This window comes from Sphaerodactylus townsendi, unplaced genomic scaffold, assembly GCF_021028975.2.
Source record: "Sphaerodactylus townsendi isolate TG3544 unplaced genomic scaffold, MPM_Stown_v2.3 scaffold_18, whole genome shotgun sequence".
Classification (NCBI taxonomy): domain Eukaryota; kingdom Metazoa; phylum Chordata; class Lepidosauria; order Squamata; family Sphaerodactylidae; genus Sphaerodactylus; species Sphaerodactylus townsendi.
Genome location: NW_025950341.1, coordinates 1,511,939 through 1,539,201, shown reverse-complemented (window position 1 = coordinate 1,539,201; position 27,263 = coordinate 1,511,939). Strand labels below are relative to the sequence as shown.

Sequence of the window (27,263 nt, the reverse complement as noted above, 5' to 3'; positions counted from 1 at the left end):
AGCTTCTCTGGATATGCTCTGGAGGCCTTGTGGCACCAGGGCCTGCTTCAGGGGTGCTATGTTGAGGGGTGGGGTATGGCACCGATCCGCGATTAGCTGGTGTGCAAAATCACAATGTAGAAGGGACAACTATGATAGAGTTCAGCTGTATGTGTGATATAACTGAGCTTGTTTCACTAAAAAATTGACTCGGGAGATGCTTCCTTCAGTCTTCACATTTAAGATTTACAGAAGTTTGAGCTATTCAAATCTTTGCTTTCATAGGGCTTATGTACCTACAAGATAACTTTCAGAAGTGCTTATGTTCCCATCTTCTTAATTTCAAGAGAAATTACTTTTGCATTTGCAGGAGTGCTACAGCCGGAGGTCAAAATCACTTCATACTGGAGGGGATTTCCAAAAGAAGTTAATTCTGTTATCTCTGTGCCTAATGAGCAGAAATCAGATGGTTACGATTACTATGCTTTTTCTAAAGGTAAGTTGCTAAGTCATCTCAGAACCAATCTCAAACTGGTACATCATGCAGACTGATGCTCTGCAAATCATGGGGACCCTCAGATAGGTCACAGAGCCAAGACTGTAGGAGCAGGGCTGCATTGTATTGGGAGAATGCCCAACATTTCTACCAATTAATCTCCTCTCCTCCTGTGTTATCAGCAGCCCTGGAAAGAGGAGGTATGGAAATCTTCAGTTTTATCCTTTTACTTCTCCAAAGCTAACAATATGGTGGTGAGAGGGAAGGACAGAAGAACCAGACTTTGGCTGGTGAAACCATACAGACATGAAATGTTTAAATTCCTTCTCTCCACACCACAGCCCAAACAATATTGGGAACCTGAATGGAAGCTCTCAGTTTTTTTAACACTAGGAGATTAGCAATATTAAATCCTGGAGGGAGAGCCCGTAGAACCCTGGGGGGAAAGGTTTTCTGTGGTTTTCTAATAGAAAAAATCCAGTCCTTCCTTTCTGGTCCCCCTGCCACTTTCACATCTTTAGGAAGATCCAACCACACAGTCTCCTGCTGGCTTTTTAGCCTTAAGAACGTTTCTATTTTTTCCCTTTCCCAGATCAATACTACAATGTGGATGTGGGCAGCAGAATAGCAAGACCAGTCACACGGCTGACCGGCCAATCTGTGTCCAAGGCATGGTACAAGTGTCCTCCAGTGTGATATCGAAACACAAAGGCTGAAAGAAGTGCTATTACGTTTGACAATTTTTATAGTTTTTTATTAATAAAAGACAATGAAATGTTCATACACCAATCCAAGTTTAAAAAGGCCTTTAAGCTTGGTGGCTACTACACTAATACAGAATAGAAGCCAACTGAACAGTATACACTTTTTCCAAGTTCTTGTTTGTAGAGAACTCAGTTAATATTGCCTCTGTTTAGACCTCCTCTTCCTCCCATTGCATGAGTTACTCCTGCAAGAAAAGAGTATTAATATATTACTTTTTGTGCCAGTATTGCTATTAACCTCTCATTAATTTAAAGGTCACTATTAAATAATTCTTTGGAGATCCCCTTCCACACACCCTTTTTAGAATGATAACTCCATCTTATATAGCCGACACTGCATGCTTTGTTGTGGGTACGCGTTGCTTCCTTTTTATCACATCTATTCCAACCAATTAAAAATAATAACCTGCATTGGAAACACCTCTGATTTATCCCAATTGTGATTATGGCAACTACATTGAACGATGATAGAACATTCCTGTTTTTTTTTTGGGGGGGGGGGGGGGGGAAACTAGCATGCTGATAATTCAATTACTTGGATGAAAATTTTCATTTATTTGAACAAACTATAATTTTTTAGGCATTTCTACATGTCACTACACTGACAAGATCTCCAGATTGAGGGAAGGGAAACCTTAAAAAAAAGTCATGAACACATACGCATGCATGCACACATACACAAACTATGCCTTGTTAAGCTCCTGTGTTGTGATAACAAGTCACTTATCCACATTTACTGTCTACTGCAATTTATTTTTCTCCTTGGTAAAACTCATACCATTTTATTTTTCCTGAAAGTCAAAGGTCTTTGGCGCAGGGAATTTAACATTTTCCAGCGCCATGCATCTTGGTGGTGTCTACAATACATTCTTCTTAAGACTGAGCAGAAAATTCTTGTTAAGAGATCATGCAAAATGTAACCAAGTCATGCTCATGTTAGCTCCAAAGGGTACCTACCCCTCTGTCTGTTAAACTGACGACCACGAACTCCAGTTCTCAATGTTGGGGGCTGAAGCCTGACCCGCCGAAAAGTCTTGGGATGATTACTGCTTGTGTCTGGAAGAAAGGTTGCGAGACAAAAACGAACGTGGCAGTGTCTGCAATTTGACTTGAGATGCCAATCAACCATAGTCATGGATGAATTTCAGAAAATACAAATAAAAACCTCAAACTGGGGAAAAAGCAGTTTTGGGTTTTCATCTTTCAGCATGCTATCCACTTTCATGATAAAGTGCATAATAAAAATAATAGGATGAGATGTGTTGGCTCCCGATATGAGAAATCTACTCAACAGTAGGGAAAAACCAAGGTAATTTACCAATATGCTTTTCCTAAGTCTTGAATGAGTTGGATCCAACCTTAATGTTTCTGTGCGCACAAACATGTGAGTGTGTGGTTCTTCCTGATTCCCTACTTCTGCATCAGACCTTCAAATCTTCCCCAAGCTACACCTGGAGATCTGTATTTCTGGGGGCATTTTAACCTCTCATTAATTTAAACCTCTCTTTAAATTAGAGAGATAGAGTAGGGGATATGGAAATCGTGCTTCTGTGGATGGAGATCCTTCCATCTGCTGAGGTTTAAGAAGGGGCACCTTCAATATCCAGTGTTTGGACCTTTCCATGTAAGAATAATCTATCTGGGCTTCCCCGTTTTTATCACTGTTTTTTTTTAATCAAACAAAGTATCCTGACACCCTACACTGAATGTCTGCACTCAATCTCCTTTACGAATACATAGCAACATAACAAAATAATCCCTAGGGGAACCATGCAAATCTGAACGGAAAACAAACAAGTCAATACTTCAAATGTTATTCGTTTGCTGAGAAAGCTTATTATTCCAGAAAGACTTGTTGTTTAACTTGGTTCTGCTACTGCAGACAAGGATGATTACCTCCCGAGAATAACCAATTTTCCCAAGTTAACCCTGACTGACAGGACTGTGCTGTACCTGCAGATGAACTTGAAGGAGGATCCTGACTGGTAGAAGGAAGGTCTGATTCATCAGGGGTTTGGGATGATTCTTCTTCTTGCTGGCTATCAATCTCTAGACCAACCTCTGAAGTAATTCTGGAGGGGAATGATAAATGGATAATTATAAGACTCCCACAACATGAATGACTGTAATTATGAGACTTCCACAAATGAATGACAGGACAAAGTCCTTTACTAGTTTATTTATAATGGAAACACAACTCTTTTCTGCCCAATTTCCCCTTTATTTGGAAGTTCTAACACAAAAAAAGGAGTGACTGCAACTTTAAAAAACACTTCATAAAGATTAAACCTTTGTGATTAACTAGTCTAGCAAGAACCATGAGAAAACAGAGATACAAATTCTGTATTTCACTACAAGAAAGATGTTGACCATTAAGAATGCTTGTAAAGACAGACTAATAAGAAGGTTCAAACACTTACTTTTGGCTACATTTAACCGTAAATTGAAGAAGACCTGGTACATTTTAAGGACATGAGAAATGACACTGAGAAACAGGGACAGCTTGGTGCTTAAGAGTGGATTAATGTTTGCTATCCTGATCTGTATGAACACCCAAATTCCCACTGATTTCCTGCAGCTGGATTTTATTCTGGTGATTTAAATTTGCTCAGTGGTATCGTACAAGTGTCTAAAATGACTGACATTGAACAGAATGGTGATGTTCTGCTACAAAACAATGCTAATTTCTGAAGAAACGATGTTTTTCTAAAGAACCTAGCCACTCTGACAGGGCATGAAAGTTTGGGGGTGAAATTACTGACCTCTAATCTTAATCCAATTTAACTGCAGAAGCCTGAAGCCCATGCATTATCAATGAAAATGAAGTACCCTTCTTCCAGTTATCACCCACAGCCAGTGCTGACCACAGGAACATAACATTTCATTTACTAATGCTGCCAAAATATTTATACAAACCTTTGCAATTTGAGCAGTCTATAAACCTTCATATCCCTGCCAGCGCCAGTGGACAACTGAGTCTAAACTAGACAGGGTTGAGTGCATATTTTCCACTACCACTGGATTAATTTGTGAATCATGTCCTACAGCCATGAAATCATCTCTAAGGGCGGATGGGAGAAATTCACTCTCTTAGCAGAGCAGCTCTGTTTAAGGACTTGCAGCCTGAAAGCCTTTCAGATCTAAAGGGGTTAAAACCGATACGTGTTTTTCTTTGACAGAAAAGAGATCAGGTGATACAAGCTAACAGCAGCAATTCATATTTACACAATGCTCTGGGCATGTGCCTAAAAAAATAACCTCAGAAGGCTTCCCAGCTATCAACCTGGATAGAAGACTGAAGTACCCATTTCATTGATGGGAAGGAAAAGGTTGAGCAAAAAGGGATTTATTTGAGGGCCAGGTAGGTGGGTGAACACTTTCGGGTTTCATAGCTCCACTTTAACCACAACACTATAGCCTTGCCTTCCAGTGAAACAAAAATTACCACAGCATTCCTAGCATTCACAAAAAGCTTTGAAACGAGCAGAGGCTGTCCTGTTCCCATCCAAGTTGGGGACTGTTCTACATACCCATCTGCATACCATTAATGTAGTTAATCTGCAAACACTGAGGACAACATGGAAGTCTGTGTTTATGCAGAATACAAGGGGACGATCGGCACTCTAATTTGGAGCTGCTGTTACGACTGCCCATTAACTTCCAAGATAGCATTTTGCATGTTAAAAGACAATTCCTGAGCCTTTTGACAATCAAGCAAAACAAAAAAGAAGCATATTCTCAAACCCCTTCCCAACCAAATCAAATAACTATAAAAAAGTGTATTAAAAGCCACATTAATTACATACTGAAGGAAGATTGTATACCCAAGATTACAGTGGCCCTCTGACTTTGTTGTTGTGACAAATCCAGGGTTATTGTGAAATTATTCATGACTTAACTTTCATTAGGGCAGTGATATGCACTGATGATCTAATTGACAATGTAATGAGATCCAGGGTAGATTCTTGTTTGCTGTTGTCTTTATCAGAACAGGAAAGAATTCGTATGACACTGGCTTGGTTCCTACTCTAATCGCTCAGGGTGGGACACTGAGTGGGACACTGGCAGTCACTGGCATGGTGAAAGAGTCAGCAACGTGAATTGGCATTAAGCAGTCCACAGGAACTTCTTGGAAATCTGGGCCACTGCATTATTTTGCAACTTAATTTAGAAGGCATCACACCACTACCAGCAGGTATATTTGTGGTATGGAAAAATATAATGAGTTCTTTGACAGTGAAGCACATGGAAGTTTTTCAATAAGTTTATGGATAAGCTAGTGGATCAAGTCTTGGCTGCCAGCTGCTAACTTACCCTTCTGACTCGGCCTCCACAAAAACCTCATCACCATCATCACCGGTTCCAGATTCTGAAGTGGTAGATAAGTTCCCAGTGGAAGTCGTAACCATTGGGACGGATTGAGAAGCATGTTCTGAAGCATCAGCAGCAGTGCTTTCCGTGAACACAGAAACTTGAAACAAAGTGAAAGCACAGAATAAGCTACAAGACGATACTGTGAAATTCCGACTGCAATAACACAATCCAGGTTTCGAAGAAGTGCAGAGCTCCATCTTGATACCATTTCTTAACCAATACATTTTGAACCAATAAAAATTGTTTTGATGTATGTCATAGCGATTAAAAGACAGTTATTTGTGAAGTCAGGGCAGAGTTTACTTGTTTTTTAGGTTGGGTCTGGATTTTTCCCCCTCCCCCCCCCCTTCTTTGTCTGGGACTGACAAAAAAAACAAACACAAAAACAAACCCAAGGCCTTTATCTGCCTGATCACAGAGCACATCTAATAGGTCAGGCATTCTTTAACAAAGTTGGGGAATGCAGTTGCGGATTTGTGAAAAGTATGCAAAGTTGAAACCAAGGGAGGGATGTATATTTGTTAATTAAGTGCCATCAAGTCACTTCTGACTCATGGTGACCCTATAAATCAATGTCCTATCATAAACAGCCTTGCTCCGGGAGGAATGAGCCCCAGCAAATCCAGATGTTTAGCTGTTCATGTTAAGTGGTTTAAAATTTTCTGTAATCCATTCTGCCAAAGAAAATTTTTAAAAAATGTTACATTAGTGGCATTTGTCACCCCCTAAATTGGCAAGAATTTATCAAGGGGCTAAAGGGGATTGTTGGATAAGTGGAGTAGGTAATGCACATTTTATATATTTATGGAGGGAATGCAGTGAACAAATGGAATATGATTGCTTTGGTGATCTCTCAAGGGATAAGGGAAGACCACTAGCCCCAAGGTTTTCTTGTTGAATTGGGTGAATTTCCTTTCTAAAGATGACCATGAATTTGTACTTAATGCTGTAACATCGGCAAGGCTAACACTTGCCCAAAACTGGAAGAAAAATATAATCTCAGAGGAGGATGAATGGTTGGAGAAGCTGATGGAGTATATTTGACTGTGTAAGCTAACCTGTCTGTTACACGGCCAAAAATCTGAAAAGTTTGAGAAATTGCATGTTTTTCTGACCAGAATGAGGAGTCAGTATAAGCTTGTACATTTTATTGTCTATGTATTTAGTTATTCATGATCTGTTTTAATACAATTAATTTTTTAAAAAAAGAAAACCAAGGAAGAGATGGGAGACTCTGTTTATTTGGTGTTCCGCCTTTTCTCACCAGAAATCTGGACTCAGGCTGCTCTTGAATCCTAATGGGGACTATACAGCCAGTTTCAGATTTGTTTCTGAGACCCCTCACTCGCTTTCGGATGCTGTAAGTGTAGCCAGAACATTCTCTTCAAGTCATATCACATTGCTGCCTTTGCATGGCAAGCTGTAGAAACAGGGACTCCTTGACACATAAACTTGTAACATTTCTTGCTCAACACAGCAAGCCCACCCAATACCACTTGAATGGGAACCACATGGAAGGCCACTGTTTATAGGAAAAACCATAGAAACACACAGAGAAACAGTATGAGGGAGCAGCAGTGGCGTGGGAGGTTAAGAGCTCCTGTAACTAATCTGGAGGAACTGGGTTTGATTCCCCGCTCTGCCGCCTGAGCTGTGGAGGCTTATCTGGGGAATTCAGATTAGCCTGTACACTCCCAAACATGCCAGCTGGGTGACCTTGGGCTAGTCACAGCTTCTCGGAGCTCTCTCAGCCCCACCCACCTCACAGGGTGTTTGTTGTGAGGGGGGAAGGGCAAGGAGATCGTAGGCCCCTTTGAGTCTACTGCAGGAGAGAAAGGGGGGATATAAATCCAAACTCTTCTTCTTCTATAAAGAAACAGTGGCATTTAAAGAACATGCTGTGCCAAATTCATTTTCAGTGACATGTTTTGTTCGCCACAAGATGGTACAACAATGCATAAGAACTAGGTATCTGAACCACCAAAATACTATTACAGACATTCCCAGTGCTTACCAGGTGCTGCAACCTGAAGCGGAGTTGTTGGAACACTGCGGCCCCCTGACTCTTCTTCATGGGCAAGGAAGAGGGGAGTTTCATACATTCCTAATCCTACAAGCAATTTTGAAGTTAATGACCAGAGACAAAAAGTTGGCAGAAGACCTTCTCTATCCAAGCTAGACTGTTTTCAAAATAAATATTTGTCTCTGCAACTGAGGCTGGTTCCACATAGCAACATGAGACCGACCACCTTCCATCAACCTGGCCCGCAAACCTGAACGGACTGAAATAGTTTTTAGAAAGACCACAGAAAAGATGAAAAAGCCATGGGACAACACAGGATAAGCCTTGGAGAATGCACAATCAAGGACGATCCTGTGTAGTTCCTGATTGAAAGCTAGGCTTGGATCAAAACAGTCCCTGTGGAGGCAGCCTGAAACGCCTCCATATGTTCCAATAGCATCCTGAGATTGAACCAAACAAACAGCACGATCGAAATTACAGCAGATTGAAGTGGCTATGGGAGAATGGTGAGTTAAAGTGCAAACCTCTCAGTCACTCAGACGATGAGCTTATGGTTGAAGAGCATTCCCCACCTGCTTTGAAATTGCTCAGGATCTTAAACGCCAAGCCAGATAGCAAGTTCTACCACCTTACAATAAAACTATGCACTTGCAGAACTAAACAAACTTTTATGTTTTAAAGAGGCAGAGAACAATCTAGGGTTAACTATGTCTTACCTTTCCTATCACCTCATTGGTCCTTAAGGCTGGCCAGACACTGGGTGGCCTGGCCAGCAGAGAGCTGGCATATAATTATGTGGTTTTTTAAAATTCTCCTAAATATAAACTAGAAAGTCTAGGTCGAGGTACCTCCTTGTGATGCCAGCTGGCCAAGATCAGAATGGCTAGAACTGGTCTGCGGCATGTCTTCAGGAGGTCCAAACCTGAATCTAGGAACTCCAGCAACCTGAGGAGAACTGTTGAAGAATAAAAACAAAACCAAGGGTTGCATTCTGTTTCCTAAATCACTGATTATCTGTACAATAAAAGAGGAGAAAAGAAATGAACAATTAAGACAAACTGTCCAGCAAAGGTCTCATGTAACTCCAGTTCTAGGTAGCACTTCCCATTCCATACCCAAAATGTGTTTGCACAGGAATTTCCCTGTGCTGACTGAATAGGTTTGCATACAGTGCAGTAGGGGCATGGGGGAAAAATCGGTATTTCTTGGATTCAGATATATTGGACCCCAAAAATATCAGGAGACACAGAAGCAAGGAAAAACAGGAAGAAAAGAATAAACAGCCCTAGGAATCTACAAACCCTGGCTCCCAATCTTTCCAGTTAATCCAGAATATTTCTGGGAGTTTTCAGGACAATCTTTTTTGGGTATCCTGGAAAGTTCCCAAATATAATTGGGAAGTGGAATATGTCCCCAAAATACCGACTGTTTTATCCAAATACGCATCCCTAGATTGTACAGGAGATGGCGTATTTGGACATGGTACTTAAAAGGAAAGAAAATGGCTTAATATATTGCTGAGGCAGGGCAAGTAACTGTGGTTCTACAAATAAAACTGTGTGATTTAATTTAATGCTGTGAGAGAGTTCCCAAATGGAATATGTTTGGGGTGGCGGGAAGACCGAGGAAGAACTAACAAAACATTTGGCAGAACCTGGATATAAAGTGGCAAGTTTTATAGGAAGGCATTTCTGATTCTTCAAGAAGCCCTACAAGAACTCATAGTAGAGGGTCCTCATCCATCCCAGCTGATCATCTTTCCCAACCTCTCTCCATTTCCCCATCCCTCCTTCCTCATCACATCCTCTACAGTTTCACTCTTTTTCCTGGGGGCTTCCCCAAATTAATATAAAGATCTTTCCTCATCTGTGGTTTTAAATATCTACACTTAGGTCTTTGTTCACCATTAGATATCCAAATGGGACCTTCCAGCCAATTATTACAGACTACTTCTGCTACTTCGAACAATTAAGAGTTTGGTGGACTAATATGACTTGTAGCCTTTGTACCAGTCACTGATCTTTAAATTTCACTAAATGGTCTTCTAGTGAGAAGCCATTTCAAGGTGTATCTTTACCGTAACAACTGTAAATCCACTTACTGAATTGCTTCTGCAAAGCCATCTGTGCGATGTGGCACGACTAACGTTGGGGTGCTAGGGACTGTTCTGTCTTCATCGTCAAAGAAGTGCTGCTGCTAAAGAAAACATTAAAGGTTATAAACTAAAGCAACGGAAACGCTGCAAAATTCTTAAACCACTGTGAATACTAACATCTTTGTTTTGCTTGTTTAATAGGTGGATGGACATTTGTAACAAACAGGGGAGAGGTCTTAGCATTCTGAAACGTTTCCAAGAGAAGGTAAACAATTGGTTGTAAACTTCTGTATTACCCTTAAAATACACCACAATTCAATTTTTGCAAAATTCGTTTTGAAGGTCAGCTGAATTCCCCACTGGGAAAGTTAGAAAGTGGCAAAGGAAGACAATAGTATCAATTTGCCCCCTGTTTTTTGTGGTGAACACTGGGCATACCGACTCCTTTTGGAACTGGTGAAAGTATCTTCCTGATTACCCCAGAAGGCATGAAATACAAACAGAAAGACCATGCATGGGACTGGGGGGGGATGCATCAAGATCCTGCCACCGAGAGTGGATTCAGTACTTGATCAATTCAACATTTCAGGCATCTTCATCTGAGGGGGGGAAAAAGGATAACTCTTACCATGCCCCCTATGCCTGGTGTTAGCTGAAGTCCTCGTCCCACTGACTGCCTCCGAGTCATTTGTATTCTCTATAAGGAAAACAATTTAAAATATTTCAGTCTACCAAACAAGCAAACTCAGCCCCATTAACCACATTCTGTAAAAGAGTGACTGTATAGTTGGTTGTTAAAAATAAGATGGAACGTAAGATGGGGTTCAATTCCAAAAAAAAGCATAGATCATACTGCAAGGACTGCCAAGAACTAACTGACAAGTCTAGTGGCTCAAGAAGAAGAAGAGTTGGATTTATATCCCCCCTTTCTCTCCTGTAGGAGACTCAAAGGGGCTTACAATCTTCTTGCCCTTCCCCTCTCACAACAAACACCCTGGGAGGTAGGTGGGGCTGAGAGAGCTTCAAAGAACTGTGACTAGCCCAAGGTCACCCAGCTTGTGTGTGTGGGAGTGCACAGGCTAATTTGAATTCCCCAGATAAGCCTCCACGACTCAGGCAGCAGAGCAGGGAATCAAACCCGGTTCCTCCAGATTAGAATGCACCTGCTCTTAACCACTATGCCACTGCTGCTCCTGAGCGCCCTGTCTCAGGATAATCCAACAGCCCACAGGCCAATAGACAGGAGAAATGAAGGGGACAAACCTAAAAAGAAATTTTGGTGTCAAGATTAGATTGCCACTGAGAAACAACAACCTGACCATAAAAGGGACACAAATTGATTGATATTTTCAGAAAACGAATAAAAATGGAAAACCTGTTTCTAAACTTGGCATTCCCATGATCCCAAGCTCAGTTCCAACTGGAGAATGACAGAGACAACACAATGAGGAACTGCACTGAGTTTCTGAAGAAAAACCTCAAAAGGTCATTCAACAGAACAATACACTCCAATTATCCAAAAGGCCACCCCATATAAAAGCTGGGACAGCCCCAGAGGCCTGAGTTGTTGCAGGGACACACTGACTCCTGGCGGAGAAAAAAAGTAACTAACAGCCACCAAGAAGCCAGCCACTTGTAGCTGACCACACACTTTATGAACTGTCCATGAGAGAGAACCTTGATAAATGATACCTAGATAGTGAAACTGGGAAACTTGCTCAAATGGCTGATGATTCAGATTCCAAAAGAGTTGCTTGGGTCTGCATGCAGTAACAGAGGGATCCGACTGATAGCTAGAACACAGGCATGGGAATTCACCACTGCTAAGGCCCCTCCAAAACAGTTAACGCAGACATTAAATAGGAGGGCAGCCAACAGGCAATTCTGCTTCATCTCTGGACAGTTACCCCTGAACACAAGTAGTGGAATTATTATATAACTGCTGAATTAAGTACAAAAGTCTGAGATCAATGGAAGACTCAAAGTTTGTCCAACAAATGCTCTCTAGGTATAGAATCAAACACAGCCTTTAAGTCCCCCTTTCCCCTCTGCCATGCCCCTTCCAATTTCTTCCCCGTTTTTCCTTCCCTTCCCCTTCCTCCTTTTTGTCATCTCCTCCCCTCTCCTTTCTTTGATTGAATAGGCTAAAATAAAGGGTGAATGAGCTAGTGATGTAGTTGGACTCATTAAATAAGATCCCTGCTGGAAGTTAGATAGGGAATAATGAGGCCCCAAACTCCTGTATATCTTGTAAGATAAACTGCATATTGATTCAGACAAGTACTTTAAACATTTTATTTTATTATTTTAAGTTATGCTTGTATATTGAACTGTGAATAATGTACCTATCTTGTGAGCCGCCCTGAGCCCAGTCTCTGAACTGATTTCTGGTAGATCTTCTCTGATAAATTTTCCTTCTCTACCCTCAGGATATCATGAAGGCAAGTGAGTACTGAAAAGACTTGTCCTTCAAACATCCCTCCCAAGGAAAAGTATAGCTTTAGATGGACTATTCCTGCTTGCTCCTGAACATTTTTTTCCTGCAATAATCCAAGGAGTAGTAGACTAATCTGAGGACTTTCCCTCCAGAGGCTGCTTTTTAGATTGCCCTGTTGATAAATAAAATCATGCAATGCTAAGAAAAGCAACCCAGGAGGCCACCTTCAGGTTGCCAAACAGCCCACACAGAAAAGAACAGAGGAAAAAACCCTGCTGCATCCTCACGTTCTACTGGTACTTAGTAAGGCAACCAAGTAAAAGCACAAAGATTCCAATGAATTATAGCTAAGGTTTTTTTAAAAAAATATAATTATGCTTTTACAGAGAAAAACTGATTTTACTATAAATGGAGCATAATTTTATCCCCAACCCTTGTTGCACAAAATTACTGCCAGGCCTGAGGAGGAGGAAATAAAGCTTAGTCAGGCATAGCAATTCATAATCACCCAAGAGACCTATATTTCTGGTCCAAAAAAGGAACCACCTAAGAGTAGTTTTCCAGATGCACAGGGAAAGAAAGCCTCTTACAGCAGTTTCTGAGAGATTTCTACGGTCTGGGCTGAGATTACTCACCTGTACGGGTGGTCCAAGCTCCTGTGGTGGTGCAGGAATAGCGTGAATAGTCAGTCGTGGTGGTAATGGGTGGGGTCGAGGTGGACGCGGTGCCTGTCTCTCAGAAGCAGAGGTCGGCTGCTGTTCTCTTGGGCTTTCCTGAGAGAAGGTGGACTCGGCCACTCCTGCGCTACCATCACCTTATGGTAAAGAAATAATATTTGGTAAGAGATCCTTTCTTAGCTCCACAATTCCTATTAAATTAAAGGCATGGATCATTTTAATGCATGTACTGAACTGGAAAGCTGAGACATGGAATACATTTTGTCAGAAATAAAGGTACAGAATCACAGTTATTATCACAGATCTATTTTTTCCCAAAACAACATTTCTCATTAATGAGAAATGGGTTACAATTTATGAATTATAACACTTTTAACTTTCCTTGTGGCACAAGGCGGTTTCCATAACATAATTAAAAGCAGCCCAATTTAAAACCAAAACCCCAAATAGCCCCCCCTACAGAACAAAGATATTGGCAGGTTATACACCTGTAAAAGTCCTGGCGAACATAATGGAATTGCTGCACCTCTTGAAAGCTGCAAGCAAACACCACAAGCAACTGTAAGCACCACGAGAACAGGAAAGGGGTACATCATGAATCCAGACTCATAAGTTACTATTTGGTGAATCCATTTCCTCTACTTTATGGACTTCCTAACATGAGAGATTAAACTAAATCTCTCTCTCTCCCCCTAGGCATGAAAATTCATAGGCAAGCTTAGCAACACAGGGAAGCAAACATATAAACCACCCCCTTCAAGTGCAACCTGCCATCCCCTGCCCTGAAATCCTGTTCTGGGGCAGTAGAGTAGAGGCTGAATGGGAGAGAGAAATGGGCAGCAACTGATCTCCCCTTTTCTGCTGGCAGAAGTGGTTTTCATCCATGGGAAGCACAGCTACTGTGCAAACCATAATAGTTAGTAAAAACCCTTTATTAGGCATGCATACCAGAATTCTGAGAGTCAGCTGCTCTCTGGCTGCTTTCCCCACCAGCAAGGCTCTCTTCGGGTTCTGTACTGGGATCCATTCCATCAGTGCCCTGGACACACAAACACAAAAGGAAAATTCAAATGGTAACTTCAGGAATAAAAGATATTGGTGTGTACACCTTGCTGGAAAAAAAAAGCTTTTTTTTGTTCTTTGTGGTGCTTCTGAGACCTCTTTCCATCCTATGATGTTTGCTGGGTTTTAGATATTTTGCATTTTACAAGTTCTGGGGCTCACTTTCAGGATTCTGGCCGAAAAAGTGAGATGCACCACCCATAACCCATTTTTTTCCTGGCATTCTTACCTCAGTTTCATCAGCATCATAACCATCGTTCCCGTCAACGCTCCCAGTGCCTTCATTACTATCTTCCCCTTCATCTCCCATCCCTGTGTCTTCATCATCCTCATCTTCCTCCTCCTCTTCCTCATCTTCATATTCCTAAGAGGGGTGTCATTTTAGAAAGGGACAGAAATAGACTGATTGTGAGTTCACCTAGCACCCTCTTGAACATTTGAGATAAGTCACTGAGTTGGATCCTGCCAATTATTTGTGAATTGTGCAGAGCGCATTGAGTCTTAGTGAAAATGGTAGACTGTAAGTACCAGTAATCAGAAAAGTTGAAGATTAGTTTAACAAAACCAAAAAGGTCTAAGAGTAAGCGTCTACGTTAGGGGTCCTCAACCCCTCTGTGTCAGTGGGTACAACTGAAATTCTGAGAGAGTATGGCGGGCACAACCTCCAAAATGGCTACCACAGGAGGGAAATTCTGAAAGTACTTCTCCAGCATTTCAAACAGGAGTTCGGTTTAATGAGATGTCTTATAAATGAACATAATATTAAAGATGTTTCTTACATGCAAAATAAGTACACATATTCAGTTGGATAAGAAACACATCTGGTAATATCTGTTTTCATTTTGTAAGCATCTGGTAGATTTATGCAAACAGATTTGGCTTCTTCATTTAAGTTGAGCTCTTCTCTTAAGCCCAAATATACTCAGTATACACATTTTTTGAAATAATAGTTGGTGCTGAAGGACTAGTGAACAGAATGGATATGCTATTTGGCATATTTAAGAAATTTAAAGGTATAAATATCTTCATGTTCCACAAGAGAAACTGAAAATATAGCCAATACTTGAGAAAGAGTTGCAAAATGCTGTTCCCTATGCTACCATAGCCCATATATTTGTAATTTTTGCATTTTAAGATGTAGGGAACAAAAGCTGTAAGCAGGAAAATTCTGTAGTAAACAAGAAAAAGTGTGCATTTTGGACAGAAGCTCTCTCAGCAAGTCACAGTAGTTACAAATATCAGCACATTCAGATATTAAGATAAACTCAGTAACACTGAACTCTAATAGTATATTCTTTTTATTATACTATAATAATTGTTCCTAAAATTACTTATATTTTAATAAAACAAAATCTTGACAGTATTGCATAGGTCTGCAGTATAAGAAGTTTTTTGTTCAGATGTTCCTCAGGATTGCCCTATTTCTCCAATGGAAAAATTGAAAAAAAAAAGTATTTTTCATGCCATACATTTTGGGCGTGGAAAAACCTTTCCTGAAGAAGCACTATACACATTCTAAAATTTTCCAGTTTCTCTGTTGGAAAAATCAAAAGAGAGAGCAAGAGAGAGAAAACTTGTTTTCACTCTTGAATTTTCTAGTTTTCCTCGAACTCTCATATCCCTAATCTAACAGCATTCAGAATGTGTCTGTAAACAAAAAGGCCTCAGTTTTGACTTACTACAGACCGACATTTGTGTAAATCATATAGAAACATAGTGACTTGTACCCTATCCTGTCATTCTAACGTGTGACATCTTCCAGCTGAAGAAAGCCTCTTTCACTAGCCACTGAAAAAGCGATTTTGGTTAAAAGGAAGGTTTCAAAATTTTCCAAATGGAGTGGTAGAATCTAAATCAGTGATTATTTATTTTTTAGCAACAAGGAAACATGTAGTGTACATACTTCAGCTTCTCCATCATTTTCATCATCATCATCCTCTTCATCATCACTGTCAATAACAATGACATCTTCTCTCTTTCCCTGGCCATCCTGGGACGATGATGTATTCTGCTGATCTGACTGAAGAGGCCCAAGGTCCATTGGGAGAGAGTGAGAAGTCTCCTCACTGTCTTCCATGGGAATATACTCTCCCTGTGTAACACCCTTCAAAACAAGACAAAAGATAAACAAATCAGTGGTATTTTGATGAGAACCAGAAGGAGCAATCCATGGGCTCTTCTAGTTGATGTTGAGGTTGGCATAAACAGGTTGGCATAAACTCTGGCTGGCATAAACAGCTAAACCTCAGTAACACTTGAGTTATGTTAGAACATACCCTCAGCAAAGTTGGAAACCTTCCACCAACTTAATAGGCTCTCTCACTTAAGCTGGAGGGAGTCTTCAAACTTCATTGGAGAGGAAGGACACATGTGCCACTGAAGTCAGGAGCCAGAGGAGTGCCGTGGCTGTGACTCTCCTGCTACTGCAGCAATTAATGAAAGCAACATGGCAACCATAACAGTACTTGCTCAGGGACAGCCTTACCAGGGTTTTCAAGGGCACTGGTTGCGCTAAAGACTGGGTTTTATACTTGGACATGGTGACAACCAAGAGGAAACCAATTTTTTTTACATGCAGGCAACCACACAACATGCGTATGACAACACACAGACCTAAGGTGTGATTGTGACAATTCTTACAAGCATAGCTGGGTGTTCCAAACTATTTGGAACTTCCCCAACATAAATATATTGTAGGACATTCACATTATTTGAATTTTACAGTGCAGCACATTTCCAGCATGATGCGTAGCGTAGGGGATCTTCAGGTTTGGAAGGGCTCCTAGTTGGCCTTGGGAAAGAGAGCTTCGTGGGTTTCTAGCAGGACGTCTGTAACTTCCCCAACATGCAGGACACCTTTGAGTCACTGCAGACCTAAGGGTCAAGCCTGAGGGATTACATGCAATTGTACCACAGTGATAAAACAGGAGACGTGATCTCAAGTAACTCGTCTTGAGTTGTTCTACCAATGTCTATCCTCACCCCAAGGATCAAATCCACTCCAGGGAAGCAGATCATGGGCCAATGAAAAATAAATAAATAATCTCCCAAAGAAACTTAGGAGCTAAAGAACCAAAAGCAACCTCTCTGTTAGGATGGGAAGTTGCCAAGGAAAGCAGAACAGCCAGCATTAGGTTTTCACAGGAATTTCCTGATGAGTTTATCAGGTTTTATCCAAAGTGCACAGGTTTTATCCTAAGTGCACAAAAGTGCTTCTCGGTGATTAGAAATGGGTTTGACCATTGCACGTCAAGGCAGGTTGGGATCTAAAAAGAAATGCATGGTAAATGCTCTTAAGCTCCTGTTAGTGACAGCAGCCACTTTGGAAGCTACTGAAAGTGACCTTCCACAAGGAAGAAGTTGCTGCTGTCAAAAGCAAAAACTGGCGTGCGCACACACACACCCTCCCACCCTTCATGTAAGCAGACAGGAGGCTTCCTGGATACCAGCCATATAACACACGTATTCGATGAAGTACTACTCTGCTGCTTACTTCTCCCATGGAATCCTGCGAATCCTGGTTGTAAGCCTGGGCTTCTATTTCTCCATCTGTACTCTCTTCTGCAGTTACTTCCTCCTGAAATATTATTCATCACAGAACGATCACATGGTCATGAACAAGAAGATCTTTCTAGCTTCCCTTATCTCTTAAATGATCTTAAAGTTTAATAATATTTAATATTTTTAATATTTTTGATGGCCCACCAATCTACTGACCCCCCGCACCATATTAATCTCTTCAAGTTCAATATAAACATGGGATCCAAAAAAAGTGACTTGGATTCACTGCAGGGTTTTCATGAACGTGACTTCCTTGTTTCTCCCTCTCCCACTGCAGTCCAAAACGCTGCCCTAAGTGTGGATTCCATGAAAAAGTTGCACTCCACAGGTGGATATCCTTTTATCCACTAACACATACCACTGGATCCAAGCTATCATACAAAATTCCCTTCTGCATTCTCCAAAAGAAGTCCTTAATGATCTTAAAATTTTTGAATTTCAAAGTTTTACTTTCTTTATTCTTTATTGCAGGAGCACAACCTACTTCAGCATTTACACCAAGGTCTGCATTCAATACACACTCCCAGATGCTTTGACTTGTAATTACTTGATTAATAAGGATGGGTGTGTGTCTGAACTGTATGTATGAAGTGCTTTCACTGAAAAGTAACTGCATTTGAGTTTAGGGTGGCATGATGTGACTTGATGCTCACCCACCCACATTACTGGCATGTCATTATTCATAAATCGGCTTTCTAGGACAACTGCAACCTCTTCAGGCTGGATGCAGAGGTCATGATCAAATACAGCCAAATGAACAGAATAATTTTTATTCTTACAAACCTCTGGTCCAACTCTCTGTATAGTTCTCAGTTTCTTGGAATGAGGCATATCAACCATTTCCTCTGGAATTTGTTCCGAATTTTCAACTGTACTATCATCTTCCTCTTCTCGTTGACGTTTGGGTAAAGAAGAACTTGGTGTAGCTGAAACTTAAGCAGTAGGGCCTTGTTATATTCAAGACATATTTCACAAGAACCCCCTATACAACTGTCTATGGGAAGTCAATCATTACGGACCAGAAATAAAGCACGTTGTGCGAAAAAATACAAGCTCTAGAAAACTGTTGCTAGTCATTTCTGTCATTGTCATGAAATATTAAAACTCAACAAGTAGAGCTTGCAGGACCTTCCTAGGGCAAGAGATGTGGACATTCTTCTGCTAGCATGCCGGCAACGATCTTTAAAAAGTGAGTTGTTGCCAATATGGCCTGCCTTATACTTGTAAAAGACAGCGGTTGGTGGGCCCTGTTTTACATTATATAACACACTTGCAGTATACAGAAATTCAGTTAAACTAACCTGTGCCAAACACTGCGGTTGATGTTGAAGGTCTTTCTATCTGTGAACTCTGTACAACCTCCAAAATGGTTGGGGCAGGCTCTTGAGCAGCTGGTTCAATCTGAGGATGGCTCTGCTGAGTGGGCTGCACAAAGGCCGTTGCTTGCGTTTGTTGCTGAACTGTCAGGATGGGCTGAGAGAGGGAGGTCTGGACATTGGGGCTAGTGGAACGCACAGACCCACTGGTACTTCCAAAGACTGGAACGTGCTCAACTGGTCCTTCTGACTGCATAGCTGAAACATAAATGATTACAAGCAGCCCACTTTAACTGCACTAACATCCTCACATAATTGTAGCAGACAAGGAGCTGCCAAACTACTGCTGGTGAGAATGGTCAACAGATTACTCTTTTGCTATCATTACTCTGAAAGAGTTAAAACCCAGTCGCTGAAGAAGATCAAACACAAATCAAGGATCGAAAGCAAAAATTAAAAATTTCTACTTGTAATTCGTTGCCTTCCAATTTCTCGCCCTCTGACTTTTTGGACCAGCTTTTCAACTTGGACTTCCTCAGCTACTCAGGAAATTTTCTTTTCTGAGAAAAATCAATAGCTGATCTCCTCAAGGTTTACCTAGACTGCACAAAATTACGTCGTGATGCCCTTTTGCTTAATTTAGCTCTAGGAGAGATGCCACAACCAAAGCATCTAATATCATCATGGTATCTACTCCAAGACTCAGGTATGGATATTTGTTTGCTGATTTCTCCAGCACAGTACAATAAAGAGGTTCTACAACTAAAGTGACTGGCATCAACCCTTTCAGTTTTCTGCACATATTGATCTCAAGGAATTATACAGCTGACTATTCGTTTGTAGATTAAGTGATATGCCCTTTGATCAGACTCTTACCTTCCTGAGTTTCCACCTGCGTTGTTGGCATAACGGTTGCTGTGGGTGTAGTTGTAGGGTTGGTAACTGTAGCAGGAGTAACCATAGGACGGATACTGGCTCTAGGAGTAGACTTGTTCCCAGCTATAGCAGCAGCTGTCACTTTGCTTGGGGTAGATACAACAGGTGTCGGTTTGATATTGGCTGTTGGTGGCTCTGAAGTACTAGCACTAGGAACAAACGGAAGACAGACGTGTGAAAGTAAAAAAAGCCTAATTGAAGTGAAAAGACCTCACAGGAGAAGCTGCCCGGGCAGGGCCAGGAGTCCCTCTGGCTATAAAAGCCCAATCAAAGTGAGACGGACTCACAGGAGGAGGTGCCTAGGCAGGACCAGGGATCTCTCTGGTTTTCTACTGCCCACTGGGGGGGAGGGGGGAAGGAAAGACAAGACATGCAGGTGGAAGCACAAAAAATAGAGTAGAAAATCAGGAAAGGAGGCACAAGAAGGCAAAGAAACGACAGACAAGCACTGGCTAGCTGCTTCTCCCTATAAGGCAGGAAATAAACTGAGAAAAGGGGTAACTCCCCCAGGACACAAAAAGTTGAATTCAGTTCCTGCCTCCCTGCTGATTGGTGGGAATCACTCACAGATGTCCTCCTTGATCAGTGAGAGAATGTAAGAATTGCATACAGTTTCATGCTGCTTTTATTTTAAAAAGTTATGCCTACTTTTCAGGAAGTAAAGAGACTTATAGTATGCTTTGTACATCCAGTAATGTGGGGGCTTTATGACCTACAGTGGAAATATGCAATCTATTTTTCCTGTCATCTTGGCTCTATAGTACATAGCAGCCAAATTATCTTTTTACTTAAAGGCCACTGATTGGCAATCCATAACTGTACAGCAAGTCTATCATGGTGGTTTCAGCCATGTATCTTTACTGTAACACTTTACCAGGAAAAAAATCACAGTTGTATCTACAGCATGTTCAGGACAGCCCAGGCACACACTTTCACACCATGTACAGAAGCTGCTTGTACAGTAAGAACAGGAACAATCAAAAGACATGTAGATAAAATTAAATAAGAACTCACATTCCTCGCTCACCAGCTGCAGGAGTCGATTTAAGCGTGATCTGCCTCTGCTGTTCTGGAGCCTGTTGGAAAAAATGGTTCCATAAGCCACAGGAATAAAAAAATCACTCTTAGTATGACTACAAAACAGTAAAAGTGTTGTTCTACTGAATTATCGTACTTCTGGTTCATGATAACTTTTTAATATAAGTGCAAGGGCAAAGGTAGGCAACATTTTTGCCCCCAAAAGCAGGGGAAAAAACCTACTGTCCACCTGTGAAAAAGTTGGGTGTGCTACTACAAAACGGGGAGACAAGGTCTGTGCTTAGAGATGTGCTTGGAACAAGCCAAAACCCAGTGGCACGTCTAGGATGTGTCCCAGGTATCTCCTGGCTTGTGCCGGAGACTATGCATGTCTGAGATGCAGACAAGCATATGCTCTGCCTACTGCCTTCTCCTGCAGGGGTACTGCCAGTCCCTCTGTTACTTGAGAGTCAAAGTCACTTCCTGGGTGCCATGAAAGTGGTCTGGTGTGCTGCTGTCAGTATGTGTGCCAGAAAGGGGGGGGGGTAGCCGATTCTTGGGCTAGGGCAATACTTGATGCGTGTCTTAGTACAGGTTATGGTATGGGGTCATGAAGGGCACTATCAATTGGTAAAAATAGAGTGGGTGGACGTGCCATTTTAAACAATCCGTACTGAATCAGAGTGGCAGCTACACTCCACCCCACTCGATTAAAAGTGTCCAGTGGCAGGAAGATATATGATGGGAATTGCAACTGCAAATGAAAGAGTAGAGCAGTCTTGGCTTCACAGATGGACATCTGAGTAGTGAAAGCTCTGTAAATGCTGGACCTTGTTGCTGGACTCTGGAGGCTCATCTCGCTGTTCATGGTGCCTCTCCTGCTGTTCTCTGAGCTCCCTTTCCAGGCGGCAAATCCTGCCCTCGTACTGGGATTTGAGTGCATTCATCCGCACTTCCAACTCTGTCTTCTGCTCCTCTAGTGTGCCGTTCTTCTGTTTCCATTCATCACTTTCTTTCATTAGCTGCTCTTTTGTGCCTAAAAAAAGGAGTTTAAGTTAGTTGCTGTTTTGCACCTAAAAGTTAGGAGCTTGCTTACCAAACCACTGCACGTGAACTGGGAAATGATTCTTCTCAGTCCACTATTTCAGCCTGGTGAGGGGAGTGATGATCAGAACTCAGTTGGATCTTCAAGAGGCCACAGAGCTTTGTCTTACTCTGCAATTGACTAAAGATGGCCAACCATTCTGGAATTTAACAGCCAAGAATGCCACTCACTTGCTAATTGTGCAATTCTCTGTTTAGCTGCCAGAAGCGTCTTCTTCGTCTTCTCCTCCTTTTCCGCAACCTGTTGCCTGAGCTGATCCTCCTGTGTTGTTCTCTCCTGCAGATCTTGATGAAGCCGGGAGATCTCCGACTGCAACTGGGTCACCTGATCCTGAAGGTTTTTGACTTCAATCTCCTTTTCTCCTAGAGTCTGCAGCAAGGGAGACATTGAAGTGAGAGGACAAAGCTCTTCTCAAAAACTGGTGAGGGAGTGAATTCATGGGAACAAAGGCTGCAGCTCTAGCCTAGCCAACCCAATCCAAATATTGAAAGAGATTTAAGTCAACCAAGTTGCGGATCAATACATGCAATTAAGGTAGTTTCTCTTTGTACATAAGCAGTACTTATGGTATTGCTTTCTATGATTTTTCATCACCCACATTTATAACATGCTCTTCATCCAAGCATACAGGAACTGTGTACAGAGGATTATCCTATTTGATCAATGTGACGGGCAAAAACCACAGCTTACAATCTGTCCAAGCTCACAACTGAGCAGGGAACTGAATTTGGGTCTCCACCTGCAAGTCCAATGCCCTGCTTTGACTTATTAGCAAATGAGTTACTCCAGCTGTGGAATGAATGTAGATGCAAGTGGACATCACGCAAGACTTTTCTTACCTTCTGCAGATTTTCAATCTGTCCCTCCAAGGCTTTTATCTTTGCCTCTGCTTGACTGAGAGCCTCTTTCATCTCTTGAACTTCTTTGTCTGAAGCGTGCGGCTCTTTCTGTTCTGCGAGAGACTGAACCGATGCTTCTGCAACCATCTAAAATTATGGACAGGTGACATGAGGGTTCTGAGTTGTAGGAAGGGGTAAGTTTTAGGACTAATATCAACTCAGATGCACACTCCATGTCACAGCTTAAATGAGAATACATGAGCTGAAAAGGCAGCAAAATCAAAGCACCTCTGATCCTTCCGTTGAAATATCCACTTACCCAGACTCTCCATACAGGAGAGAAACCAGAAGAAAGCCTTGTATTTATATAGGGGAGAGGTGGAAGAGACAATCTTTGCTTCAATTAATCTTTACTGCCAATCCCCATTAATTGAACTGGCTGAGAAGGGGAATATACCTGTAGGGACCAGAACTGTAGACTCGCACCAAATAACCACACTTAAAGAAGAGACTTACTAATCTCCATAACTACTGAGCAGTGTTTTAAGATAAATATTTATAGATACTGACAGAAATCCAAATGTCATAAGAATAAGGCCAATTTTTATCCCTCTCACTGTTGCCTCCCCACTTCAATCTTCCCCTGCCCCCCTCCCCACCGCCATTTGCTTACTCCAGATTTGCAGACAGGAATATCAAACACCATGAAAACACACACAGCCTGAAAATCAGAAGATGTTACAAAGATCTGACAGGACTGCTTCAACACGTCTTACCCTGCCAGACATCAAAACCTACCTTGTCATGCTGAGCTTTTAACTCTTCATACTGGGTCTTGTATCTACGCCCAATTTTCTTGACCTGTGTTATAGTTTTGACTTTCTCTTGGATGTCAGCCAGCTTTGCTTCCAACTCCTTCTGAAGGGCATCCTTTTCAGCTTTTGTTTTTGTCAAATCTTCACGGAGGGACTGGGCCTGATTCTGACTTGTAGTCAGTGATGCATTTGACCTTAATGCAAATTAAAAGCTTTACACAACAAAAACACAGCACCACAAAGCTACTCCTTTAACGTTGCTACAACACTCTGGGACAAAACAATGTAGATCGTATACCATAAAAAGAAAGTTGCCGAAACATGAAATAAAATAAGAAAGCTAGTTTAAGCAATGAGCTTCTTTCACTTGTCATACATAAGCTGCCATACAAACATTAACATTTTAAAGAGTTTTTCTGCAGTACACAACCTATTAGTTCTCAAACTGTTTTCACTTGAGCTGCATGTGTCAAGAGAAAACCAAGAGCTTTGGTGGCTTCAAGCAAAACTCCCCAAGGGGTCCATTTGAGAAACACCACACTACTTTTCTACTACCAGACCACTTAAAACATCTACCCAATATTCTGAGTGGCAGCAGCTTTTCATCATCTTGGGCTGAGGTCCTTCCCGATCCCATTACCTGAGTTTGTTTTCACTGGAGATGCCAGGGATAGAATTTGGGGCCTTATGTGCACAATCATTCCACTCCTGAACTATAGGTATTTCCTCTAACTGAGCTGTACAAGTTTGACAATATGTAGATTATTTTAAGGAGAACAGAATTACATCACAACCAATGACTGAATAAGTAGAAGGGCCACTGTTCTGTATGATCCAGCACTGTCTATTCCAGCTGGCAAGCAGTCAGAGATTGGCGGAGGGCGGGGTGGGGGGGGAGAGAAAAGGCTGATGACTGAACATGAGATGCTTAGCCAGTAGGCGAGGCTTAGCCTGTAGGAGAAACAAATGCTTTGAACAGCTTGTAAGTCTCCAGATGTGATACAGGCAAACTCAATATTTTCAGAAAGTTGATGAAGTGGGTACAAGACCCCACGAAACGAGAATCCGAGTTGACCGGCGACCTTGTTTCCAGTCTCTCAGTTTGGGTGCATTGTGTCACTGGATTTGAAACAGCAAGGTTCATGTCAACAACGTGACTAATGTTCTTTGTCTCTAGCTATAGGCTGGAATCTGCATCAACTTTTATGTTCTGTAAATTGTTGATTACTTTCTTGTGTGTGACAATTTGGATAATTTGTTACACTTTATGTCTATCCATAGCACCTAGATGTGTGGGAGTGATTTGATTTGTTTTCTTCCGAGATTAAAGTTTCCAGTTGTTATATTGGTTCCGGTTTGGGTTCAGTATATATCGTCCATATGGTTGGAACACATGACCCTGCCTTAGAGTGAGCCAGACCTTTGGTCTATCAAAGTCAGTACTTATGGCTCTGATAGGCAGAGGTTCTCTGGGATCTCAGAATGAGGTCTTTCACATCCCCTATCACTTAATCCCATTAATGGGAATAGTGGGGTTTGGACTTGGAACCTTCTGCCTGCATAGCAGATGTTCTCCCACTGAGACATAGCCCTTCCCCTACATGAGTCCAGGAATTCAAATGCACCAAGCATGTATTTTCTCACTCAGCTACAGACCACTAGGGGATGGAATCTGCACACCGAGCACAAAGAATGAACATGTCATAGGACCATGTATGCTTCCAAACAAGACCTTATGAAAGGACAGAAAGAACTATCTCTGCCATGTGACAAAGCAACACAGCCAATATTTCCAGATCGCAAGGTAACCCTCGCAACACCCTCCATCCCTGATTATTGTGAGTCCCCTTCAGCATTTTTAATGGGAAGACGGTGTACAAAACATTGCAAATTAAAAAAAAAACTTACCTTGCGATTTCTGCTTTAAGCCTGCCTATTTCTTCACTCATCTGCTGAATACGTTTGGTGTTCACTTCCTTCTCCGAAAGAAGTTTGCGATACTCTTCGACATCGGTATCTTTTTGTTGGCTCAGCAAATGCTGGGGGAAGAAATTAACAAATAATCAAGATTATGATCTTGCTACTTACAGGGAAAGGCACATTCCAGACTATGAAGCCCAGCTGTGTCTCACACTGTGGCATGAAATAAAAAAACAATTCAGGATGCACTAAATTCAGGAGCACTAAATTAATACTAAATTAATACTACTACTACTACTACTACTACTACTATTATTAATACAATTCAGGAGCACTAAAATAATACTATCAGGCCTGAGCATCAAAACATTTATTTTTGCAAGAGGGAAAACCAGCACTAGAGTACATGTGCAGCTTCAGGGAAATTTTATTTATTATTTTTCTGTATATATAAATTGAATGCTGGGCTAGGATTCAAAGAGCTGCAAGTAAAGCACATTCCCTATTTGGGATTTTTCTGCACCTGCTTTTAAAATTCTGCTCTATGAGACATTTACCTTGCTGCAAAGGATGTGCCACTGATGGGCAAAATGATAACTGGGTTCTAGGGAAGGGTTAACATTCTCATCAAGAGGGGCGGGGAGGGAAGCAAATATTACTCATCTGCATGTATCACTAGCTCCTTAATTTAGCATCATGTTCTAGCAGCAGCATAGTGGTTAAGAGCAGGTGCATTCTAATCTGGAGGAACTGGGTTTGATTCCCTGCTCTGCCGCCTGAGCTGTGGAGGCTTATCTGGGGAATTCAGATTAGCCTGTGCACTCCCACACAAGCCAGCTGGGTAACCTTGGGCTAGTCACAGCTTCTCGGAGCTCTCTCAGCCCCACCCACCTCACAGGGTGTTTGTTGTGAGGGGGGAAGTGCAAGGAGATTGTAAGCCCCTTTGAGTCTCCTACAGGAGAGAAAGGGGGGATATAAATCCAAACTTTTCTTCTTCTTCTCTTCCTTTATGCCTTGAAGTCCCTTACATATCATTAACCTTGTCTCTGCTTCCTTCATCTTTTTCCCCAAAATCCTGAAATGCTTCTTTCCCTTGCTGCCGAATTTGCTTATAATCTCGCAGCACAGACACTACTGTTCTCATTTTGCTCTTCTGCCATCAAACTACATTTCCACCTGTTTTGAGGTAGCGGCCTCGTCTTTTGCAGCCTCGTCTTTTATTTCTGCAAAAGAGCTACGAGTGTTGATATTTTACAACTAACTGCAACCTAAATCTAAACTTAAATTCTCCAGCAAAGTGCAGAGGGAATTATACGTCATCTCAACAGAAGGGAATATAGTATCGAAGGTTCCTCTAACCAATTAGTGTGTTCCCCAAAAAGCACTGTAGGCGTACCTGAGTTCGGGATTTCCAGCGTCTGACATCTTCTTCCAACAGCTTCTTTTCTGCCTGGAGCATCCCGCTTTTCTCACTCAGCTCAGCATTTGACTCTTGCAAAGGAAGGATGTCAGCTTCCAGCTTCCGTACCTGAACCAATGATTGTTGAAGAGTTACTGCAAGCAACTTTTTGCTAGCATTTGCAGCGCTTTTACATGCAAATTTTAACATATGCTCTCTTTCTCTAGGAACAAAACTCCTCGTTCTGAAATCTGTAATATTATAGTTTGCTAAGTAAACAGGAAAAAGCTTGTTTGACACGAAGGCTGCAAAGCCATCCTCTACCAAATACTAGAATGTTTTAAACTATTGTCTCTAGTGAAAAAATGGAAAAAGAAAGTATAATGTCCATCTGTCACTCACAAATAAGTCTCATTAATTGCCAGGATCTTAGGAGAAGGACAATTAG

At 41.6% G+C, this 27,263-nt stretch overlaps 2 protein-coding genes across 3 annotated transcripts in view; one reads left to right on the top strand and one right to left on the bottom strand.

Moving 5' to 3' along the window:
• The window catches only part of PRG4 (proteoglycan 4), a 38,971-nt gene extending 37,751 nt beyond the window's left edge, over positions 1–1,220 (top strand). Inside the window, exons 12-13 of the mRNA XM_048482496.1 lie at positions 350–475; positions 1,068–1,220. Coding sequence (XP_048338453.1) covers positions 350–475; positions 1,068–1,171 — 230 coding nt within the window. The 3' untranslated portion in view covers positions 1,172–1,220. The remainder of the gene's footprint in view (positions 1–349; positions 476–1,067) is intronic.
• Positions 1,213–27,263, bottom strand: part of TPR (translocated promoter region, nuclear basket protein) — a 56,899-nt gene continuing 30,848 nt past the window's right edge. Inside the window, exons 30-52 of one of the 2 annotated variants that reach the window (XM_048482495.1) lie at positions 26,813–26,944; positions 25,405–25,535; positions 23,480–23,690; positions 22,682–22,828; positions 22,013–22,211; positions 21,568–21,773; positions 20,735–20,796; positions 19,661–19,869; positions 18,770–19,042; positions 18,252–18,400; positions 17,401–17,484; positions 15,811–16,011; positions 14,137–14,271; positions 13,794–13,884; positions 12,804–12,982; positions 10,360–10,428; positions 9,738–9,829; positions 8,485–8,591; positions 7,628–7,723; positions 5,554–5,710; positions 3,193–3,311; positions 2,197–2,295; positions 1,213–1,424 (exon numbers count right to left, since the gene is read on the bottom strand). In XM_048482495.1, coding sequence (XP_048338452.1) covers positions 1,369–1,424; positions 2,197–2,295; positions 3,193–3,311; positions 5,554–5,710; positions 7,628–7,723; positions 8,485–8,591; positions 9,738–9,829; positions 10,360–10,428; positions 12,804–12,982; positions 13,794–13,884; positions 14,137–14,271; positions 15,811–16,011; positions 17,401–17,484; positions 18,252–18,400; positions 18,770–19,042; positions 19,661–19,869; positions 20,735–20,796; positions 21,568–21,773; positions 22,013–22,211; positions 22,682–22,828; positions 23,480–23,690; positions 25,405–25,535; positions 26,813–26,944 — 3,204 coding nt within the window. In that variant the 3' untranslated portion in view covers positions 1,213–1,368. Of the gene's footprint in view, positions 1,425–2,196; positions 2,296–3,192; positions 3,312–5,553; positions 5,711–7,627; positions 7,724–8,484; positions 8,592–9,737; positions 9,833–10,359; positions 10,429–12,803; positions 12,983–13,793; positions 13,885–14,136; positions 14,272–15,810; positions 16,012–17,400; positions 17,485–18,251; positions 18,401–18,769; positions 19,043–19,660; positions 19,870–20,734; positions 20,797–21,567; positions 21,774–22,012; positions 22,212–22,681; positions 22,829–23,479; positions 23,691–25,404; positions 25,536–26,812; positions 26,945–27,263 lie in introns of both variants that reach the window. The other variant, XM_048482494.1, reaches the window with a different exon arrangement.